This window comes from Lipotes vexillifer, unplaced genomic scaffold (assembly GCF_000442215.2).
Source record: "Lipotes vexillifer unplaced genomic scaffold, Lipotes_vexillifer_v1.1 scaffold621, whole genome shotgun sequence".
Lineage (NCBI taxonomy): Eukaryota > Metazoa > Chordata > Mammalia > Artiodactyla > Lipotidae > Lipotes > Lipotes vexillifer.
This window is the reverse complement of record NW_006792411.1, coordinates 2,958,053-2,966,882: the sequence shown is the minus strand read 5'-3', so window position 1 is coordinate 2,966,882 and position 8,830 is coordinate 2,958,053. Positions and strand designations below refer to the sequence as shown.

At 42.6% G+C, this 8,830-nt stretch overlaps 1 protein-coding gene and 1 pseudogene across 1 annotated transcript in view; one reads left to right on the top strand and one right to left on the bottom strand.

The window, feature by feature from the left end:
• Positions 1-5,731, bottom strand: part of NSG2 (neuronal vesicle trafficking associated 2) — a 62,964-nt gene extending 57,233 nt beyond the window's left edge. Inside the window, exons 1-2 of the mRNA XM_007465549.1 lie at positions 5,565-5,731; positions 4,524-4,674 (exon numbers count right to left, since the gene is read on the bottom strand). Of these exons, the coding sequence (XP_007465611.1) occupies positions 4,524-4,652 (129 nt within the window). The 5' untranslated portion in view covers positions 4,653-4,674; positions 5,565-5,731. The remainder of the gene's footprint in view (positions 1-4,523; positions 4,675-5,564) is intronic.
• Positions 5,732-8,052: 2,321 nt separating this feature from the next.
• On the top strand, positions 8,053-8,623 carry LOC103076854 (60S ribosomal protein L12 pseudogene; annotated as a pseudogene).
• The last annotated feature ends 207 nt before the right edge of the window (positions 8,624-8,830 follow it).

Genomic DNA, 8,830 nt, shown 5'->3' with positions numbered 1-8,830 from the left:
GGCTCCCTATTCCTGCTGAGGTGGAAGGTTCTAGAACAGCGCTGCCTGGGCTCTGGGTTCTCCAGATTTTGCCAGGAGGCTTACCAACTCTGCGCTTTGGGAAGTGACTTTACCACTCCATGCCTGAGTTTTATCATCTTTAAAAATTGGATCAAAGTAGCAACTCCCTTATTAGGTCCTATTAACTATTGAAAGGATGAAAGAACACTGTGTGTGTGTGTGTGTGTGTGTGTGTGTGTATGTATGCACTTGTGATTTACAACAGCATCTAGCATTTAAGAAGCACATGAAAATGATAATTTTTATTCTCTTATGGTTGGTTTGTGCCGGGCACTTTATTTATAAGACCACATCTAACTTTGCCCCAACCACTGTGAAGTAGGTGTGATCCTGCCTACGTCATAGAGGAGAACACTGAGGTCCGCCTGGTACGAAGACCTTATCATGAACATCAGAGTGAGTCTGTGATGTGCCCCTGTGGCAATGTGTCCCTTTAGGGATTTGCATCTTACAGGATACTTTGGTTTGCTTTCCATGCATGCAAGTCCACAATGTATTATCTTCGGGCTTTGGGACATCTGGACCAGATGCTCAGTGGTTATCAGGTGTGTCTCCTCTCTCAAGGAAAGAAAGAAGCCTGTGGAGGTGGGAAACGGGGTGGGGAGTAAGGGAAGACAGAGGCCATGATATCTCTGGATGACCCGCAGATGTGTGTAGAGCTAAGAGGAGAAGTGACTTCACCCCAATCATTTTCCTTGCATACCTGTCAGAGACATACAGATCTTCAAGATTGTAAAGGGTAAAGATTCTTCCTGAAACTTCACAAAACCTTGAGAGAATATTCCCTCTGCTTCTCCTCAATTTCCATTACATCTGGGATCAAATTCCAGCATTGCCACTTACTCCTTCTGTGAATTTGGGTAACTAACCAAATTTCTCTGGTCCTTCACCTTTTGCCCACAAACGTGGATGTATAATCCGTGGGTAATGTGCATCTAACACAGTGGTGCTCAACTTTGGCTGCACACAGGAGTCACCTGGAAAGATTTAATTAATATTGACACCTGGGTCTCACCCCCAGAGATTCTGATACAATTGCTCTGATACAGATATCAGGATTTTCAAAGGCTCCCCGGGTGACTCTAATATGCAAGTCAAAAACTGAGAACCTCTGCTATACAAGTAGCCAATACCCAATTAATACTGTTCCTTCACATTTCTTTAGTGCTAACTGCCTGTTCAAATTTTATTTTCAAAAGGTCTTACCAGTTTCTCAGAATGGCTCAAGGATTCTTTATTTCTGCCCTCCTTATGCACATTTTCATACTGACAACCTCTGCACTTTCAAAACAGATGACTCAACCCTTAGCCAATCAGCCAGGACGTTTATCTAGCTTTGGCTCCTCTTCTGTTCATTGGATAGAGCCAATTGGTTAAGACACACAATGCCCTCCTGGAGATGCCGATGAGAAAATCAAACAAATGGAATGATCCATTGTTCACTCTTCAACAAGGGAACGTCATCATTTGCCTCCAAATCTCTCTCTTATGGTATGTAAAAGCTCACATTATAAAACCCCAAGTTCTCTCAGATGGATCTTAAACAATATCCTTTCTCCCACCTATGTCCATGGGATAACTCCACCACTTTTGTATAATTGCTCACCTCCGTTCTTCATGGACTACTCCCATGTCAGGAGATGTGCCATCAGCCAGTCACTCATTTCCAGCCACGCCTCCGCCAAAGACACTCTACTTCAGTCATGCTGTTTCCCAAAAGCTCTCCATCCTTTGCATATGTGTGCCCTTTGCCTTAAATGCCTTTTCCTCCAATGGTCTACCCGGGAGGTTTTTACTCACCTTTAAAAGCCAAATTCAAATGTTCTCCTCTGCAGCTTACCTAATCTGTCCTCCCAGTCCCCTTTCTGCCACAACAGAGTTTAGTTTTTTCCACTCCTGTGCTCTCACAATCTTTGTAATGCTCAGGCACTGCATTTACCATGATGCTTTATATTAACTTGGCTCCCTATTCCTGCTGAGGTGGAAGGTTCTAGAACAGCGCTGCCTGGGCTCTGGGTTCTCCAGATTTTGCCAGGAGGCTTACCAACTCTGCGCTTTGGGAAGTGACTTTACCACTCCATGCCTGAGTTTTATCATCTTTAAAAATTGGATCAAAGTAGCAACTCCCTTATTAGGTCCTATTAACTATTGAAAGGATGAAAGAACACTGTGTGTGTGTGTGTGTGTGTGTGTGTGTGTATGTATGCACTTGTGATTTACAACAGCATCTAGCATTTAAGAAGCACATGAAAATGATAATTTTTATTCTCTTATGGTTGGTTTGTGCCGGGCACTTTATTTATAAGACCACATCTAACTTTGCCCCAACCACTGTGAAGTAGGTGTGATCCTGCCTACGTCATAGAGGAGAACACTGAGGTCCGCCTGGTACGAAGACCTTATCATGAACATCAGAGTGAGTCTGTGATGTGCCCCTGTGGCAATGTGTCCCTTTAGGGATTTGCATCTTACAGGATACTTTGGTTTGCTTTCCATGCATGCAAGTCCACAATGTATTATCTTCGGGCTTTGGGACATCTGGACCAGATGCTCAGTGGTTATCAGGTGTGTCTCCTCTCTCAAGGAAAGAAAGAAGCCTGTGGAGGTGGGAAACGGGGTGGGGAGTAAGGGAAGACAGAGGCCATGATATCTCTGGATGACCCGCAGATGTGTGTAGAGCTAAGAGGAGAAGTGACTTCACCCCAATCATTTTCCTTGCATACCTGTCAGAGACATACAGATCTTCAAGATTGTAAAGGGTAAAGATTCTTCCTGAAACTTCACAAAACCTTGAGAGAATATTCCCTCTGCTTCTCCTCAATTTCCATTACATCTGGGATCAAATTCCAGCATTGCCACTTACTCCTTCTGTGAATTTGGGTAACTAACCAAATTTCTCTGGTCCTTCACCTTTTGCCCACAAACGTGGATGTATAATCCGTGGGTAATGTGCATCTAACACAGTGGTGCTCAACTTTGGCTGCACACAGGAGTCACCTGGAAAGATTTAATTAATATTGACACCTGGGTCTCACCCCCAGAGATTCTGATACAATTGCTCTGATACAGATATCAGGATTTTCAAAGGCTCCCCGGGTGACTCTAATATGCAAGTCAAAAACTGAGAACCTCTGCTATACAAGTAGCCAATACCCAATTAATACTGTTCCTTCACATTTCTTTAGTGCTAACTGCCTGTTCAAATTTTATTTTCAAAAGGTCTTACCAGTTTCTCAGAATGGCTCAAGGATTCTTTATTTCTGCCCTCCTTATGCACATTTTCATACTGACAACCTCTGCACTTTCAAAACAGATGACTCAACCCTTAGCCAATCAGCCAGGACGTTTATCTAGCTTTGGCTCCTCTTCTGTTCATTGGATAGAGCCAATTGGTTAAGACACACAATGCCCTCCTGGAGATGCCGATGAGAAAATCAAACAAATGGAATGATCCATTGTTCACTCTTCAACAAGGGAACGTCATCATTTGCCTCCAAATCTCTCTCTTATGGTATGTAAAAGCTCACATTATAAAACCCCAAGTTCTCTCAGATGGATCTTAAACAATATCCTTTCTCCCACCTATGTCCATGGGATAACTCCACCACTTTTGTATAATTGCTCACCTCCGTTCTTCATGGACTACTCCCATGTCAGGAGATGTGCCATCAGCCAGTCACTCATTTCCAGCCACGCCTCCGCCAAAGACACTCTACTTCAGTCATGCTGTTTCCCAAAAGCTCTCCATCCTTTGCATATGTGTGCCCTTTGCCTTAAATGCCTTTTCCTCCAATGGTCTACCCGGGAGGTTTTTACTCACCTTTAAAAGCCAAATTCAAATGTTCTCCTCTGCAGCTTACCTAATCTGTCCTCCCAGTCCCCTTTCTGCCACAACAGAGTTTAGTTTTTTCCACTCCTGTGCTCTCACAATCTTTGTAATGCTCAGGCACTGCATTTACCATGATGCTTTATATTAACTTAAGTGTTATACTGAATAGGGATTTCGTAATGTGTCTTTTTATAACCAACTTGCAGCATAGGAATGGGGCCTTAGGAGGTGCAAACTAAATGCCTGCTGGACTGCATCCAATTCTCTGTCCTCAAATCTGTAGCAGTCAATTTTTGAAACACCTTCCCAAAATAATCAAGACAATTTTCTCTTTCATCATCTAGAAGCTTATTAGTATTCATCTACTATGATGGAACTTTTAAGAGGAAAGATTATTTTCTTGCCCATGTATGTATATGTGAACCAAAAAAATGAATAAACACTTACCATAAATCTGAAATAACATAAGAGATGTCATGTCTCTGGAAGGAATGACTACATTTTACAAGAAAGGGGACGTATTTGGCTGATGAGGGAATGAAAGGGTTTGGGGGAGGTGGAATTTTTTGCTGCTTTATTTCCTGGGAAGGGGGGAGCATGGGGGGGCTGATGAGGAAAAGAGCACCTGCTTTACCTTTTCCGGAGCAGGTAGCTGTAAGTGATTAACCTCCAAGGGAGTGATGAGAGGGACGGTCTGGAAGCCATCCTCAACCGAAGGCGGCTTGGTTCCCTTCTCACTGGGGTTACTGTTCAGCTTCACCATCCTTACGCCTTTCTTCCCAGACCTAAGGCAAGCAGTGGGATTCTAGTTACAGTGGGAAGTGAGGCAGAAAAACAGAGGGCTGACGACAGAGAAAATAGCGCTGTCCTCAACAGTTCCACTCCAGCAGCTTCAGTGTACAGATCAGTCATTGATCTTCCGCTAGATTTTCTGACATGATTCCCATCATCCAGTAAAACTTCTTTAATCATCCAGATATGCCACCTACCCACGGCACTCAAGAGCTTTCAAATTTGAGAAACTCAAGGAAAATCCTAGGCTCACATACAAAATATACAAGCTTAAAAAAAATCCAAGACACTAGAGCTAACATAATCATATAATCTCAGTGGAAAGCTTATTCTTAGTGCAAAAATAAATCCTATTATTCTGGGTCACCCTGCAGTATGATAAATTTCACCTTACCATCTTGGTTGCTATTTTATTATGTTGTTGTTTTTTTCCATTAATCTCCCTAAAATACAATAAATACATTCAATGCCTCTATGTGTAGTGTACCCTTTTACTCAGTATGTAGCTTGTACAAGAGATACAATTTCCTAAAACAAAAAAGGTTTGGCTTGAACCTGATCCTATTATTCAGCCATGGAATGCCTCCATTTCCTCAATAGCAAAGGGCCATTTTTTTTTTTTTTTTTGGTTCCATGGAAAGTTAGCAATCCCCATATTGCAAGATTGCCAACTAAATAAACAAACCACATTTATTTCTTTCCAGCTCCCTTGGAAGTGAAACGGTGATCCCACCCCAGCCCCAGAAGCCCAGCACAACTGAATTTTTCTTGTCAATCCTGCTGATGGAATGTTATTAGAGAAAATAGGGTTGTTGTGGGAGTGAAAGGGAAAGGGTTGGAGGACACTGGGGAGTGGTTATAGCAAAAACAAATGCCTACTTACTGTGCTGCACTCTTGAGGGGTCAGAGCAGATTCAAGCCAATTTGAAGAGGAGGAGGACGGCCAGGAGTCCTCCCTCCTCAGCCGGAGCTTGCGGTGCTGAAAGGACAGCGCCTTGCGTGCGTCTGGAGTGAGAGCTTCTGAGAGCGAGGCGCAAGAGAGCGGGCTCCTCGCAGCTGTCTGCCTGCTTGCTCGCTCGCTCGCTCGCGCCCCCTCCCACCGGGAAACGGGCTCCCACACCATCTGTCATCTGGCACCACCTGCTGTTTCTCATGCATGGCCACAACCACAGGATGGAACAAAATGGTTTCAAAAAAGTGGGAGGGATTCTGGCCATAAAAAATAAAAAATTAATACGCACCATATTATAAGCAATCCTTGAGCCTTTAGAAAAACTGGAGAAGGAGGCACATTCATTAGGAGAACGGACCACTCCTAAGATCTTCCAGATCAATATTATGAAACAGCATTGCTCAGGACCTGCATCGTGCTCTGACCTGTGTAAGGAGAGGAGAACTAATATTCATTATCTCCCATGCAGTGGGGACTTTTCCAGGCTCTTTCAGACTATTTCCCTCATTTGCAAATTGTGATTTCTAAGAGTACCTACGTGATGGGGTTAGTGTGAGGTGTGAATGTGATAACTTGGGGAAAGCATTTAGCTCAGAGCAGGGTGCATGGCAAGCAATGCATAAACATAAGCTCCTATTCTCACAATGCTACTGTCATCATGCAGGTCAGCTAAGGTCACAGAGCTGGTATAGCACCAGGAACTGGGATTTGAGCCCCGATCCATTGCTGTCAAAGTCTGTATGCAGTCCATGACATTATGGGGCTTCCAGGTTGGTGTGTGGAATCAGAGAGGGCAAAGTCCTAGTGTCAGCTCTACGAAATTCTGGCTGTGGGGATCTTAGACATTTTGCATTCACTCTCCAAGCCTCCATTTCTTTATCTCTGATAATAACACCTCCCCTGTAGACTGGCTGTGAATATGAGAAGAGATTGCACTCAAGGAAACCCCTTTTAGTTCAGGGACAGGAATCTGAATGGCTGAACTGTTTCATCCCTGGGGGTTGCTCTTACATGCTCTTCAAATCCTCTGAGGTCAAGGCTGTTTCCACTGGTTTCTCCCAGCTGTGTCCAAATCACATTCAGCCATTCATTCCCAGCTGCAGTGCTGTTTATGAAGCACTTCATGAGGTCTTAGCATTAGTAATAGCATCCCCTTTCACTTTCAAAAGTATCCTGGCTTGCACGATAAATTATTTGGTCACCTTAGTCGGTGTTCACATACTGAGCATATAGTCTCCTAGCTAAAAGGCCAGGAGAAAACATATACATTACCTGTACTGTTTAGGAATGAAACGTGTGTGTGTGTGTGTGTGTGTGTGTGTGTGTGTGTGTGTGTGTAAAAAGAGAGAGATGTTTCTGAGACAGTAGAGGCTCTACTACATCAGAGCTGCGTAGGGCACTTCTGTTAATAGAGGTATGCATATATATGAGAGGGAGGTATTCCAATAGATGTTAGTCCCCCACTCCCTGCTTTTCCAAAGACCTGGAGGATTTTCAGGTGTAGGCATTGACTAAGGACAACAAAATGTAGACAGCTACATGGAAACAATTGTGAACACTTGTATTTGATTCTATTATTGCTGCCTCCAAAGGAAAAGGGAAGTCCCTTCAACACCGCTTGTGATTGATTCACAAGCAGAAACTGTGCCTTTAATAACTCTAAGCCACAGGTCTTGAGAGTTTAGTAAGGTCCAGGATAAGGGCCTGTCTCATGGAAATGGAAAATCCAGGCTTCCTTATATGTGAGGACAGGAGAGAGGGTGCAGAAAGAAACAGGGGGCCAGAGTGATGTGGAGAAGCCCCTTGTTGAAGAATTATATTGAGGGGTGCTAAATATAATAGACTATTATTCTCCTGTAGAGCTCTGGAAAAGATGTTTGACAACTGAAAACAAAAATTATGATATTTTCTGATGAGGTTCTCCAAGTATGTAGACGTAGATGTAATATATTAGACAACTGCAACATAATAAGTGAAGGATAAAGGGACCAATCTGGTGGTAATATATATTCCACTTGAAGTGGTAAAGTACTGATTCCAACTAAACTGTGAAAACTTAATTATGCTATTGTAATCGCTAGTATAACCAAAAATATACTGAGATAAAGTCCAAAATGTGATATATAAATTTAAATGGAATACTGAAAAAAGTTCAAATAGCACAAAAGAAGGAAGAAAATGGAAAACAGAGAAACAACAACAACAAAAAAGAGAGAACAAGCAGAAAACAAATAATGAAATAGTAAACTTAAATTCAAACATATCAATAATTACATTAAGTGTAAGTGGTCTAAACAAACCAAATAAAAAGAAGAGTTTATCAAAATGAAGGAAAAGCATGAACCAAATATATATTGTCAACAAGAAACTCACTTCAAATAAAATGATACAGGCAGGATAAAAGTACTGGCTCAGGCTTTCAGCTCAAAGGAAGACAAGGTGTAACTGTCTTCTGTCCTCTCACCTCTAGGTTCATCTGACACTAGCTGCCTCTGTCATGCCACCCAAGTGTGACCTCAATGAGACCAAAGTCATGAACCTCAGGTACACCTGTGAGGAAGTCAGTGCCACGTCTTCCCTGGCCCCCAAGATCATCCTGCTGGATCTGTCTCCAAAAAATGTTAGTGATGACATCACCAAGACAACTGGTTACTGGAAGGGTCTATGGATTATAGAGAAACCATTCAGAACAAACAGGCCCAGATTGAAGTAGTACATTCTGCCTCTGCTCTGACCACCAAAGTCCTCAAGGAACCACCCAGAGACAGACAGAAGCAGACAAACAGTAAGCACAGTGGAAATATCACTTTTGATGAGATTGTCAACATTGCTTGACAGATGCAGCACTGATCTTTAGCTAGAGAACTCTCTAGAGACATTAAAGAGGTGCTGGGGACTGACTAGTCAATGAGCTGTGATTTGATTGCCTTCATCCTCATGGCATCATAGACGACATCAACAATGGTACAGTAGAATGCCCAGCTAGTTAAAAACTACAAAGGAAAATATTTCACTAAAGGATTATTTGACAACAGCAAAAAAAAAGGTAATGAGATGGAAGAAGATGCATCATGATAACGCTAAACAAACGAAAGCTGGAGTAACTATGTTATTATCAGACAAAGTAGACTTCAGAGCAAAGAAAATTACCAGAGATAAAGAGGGACGTTACATGGGCTGAAAGGGTCAATTGACTA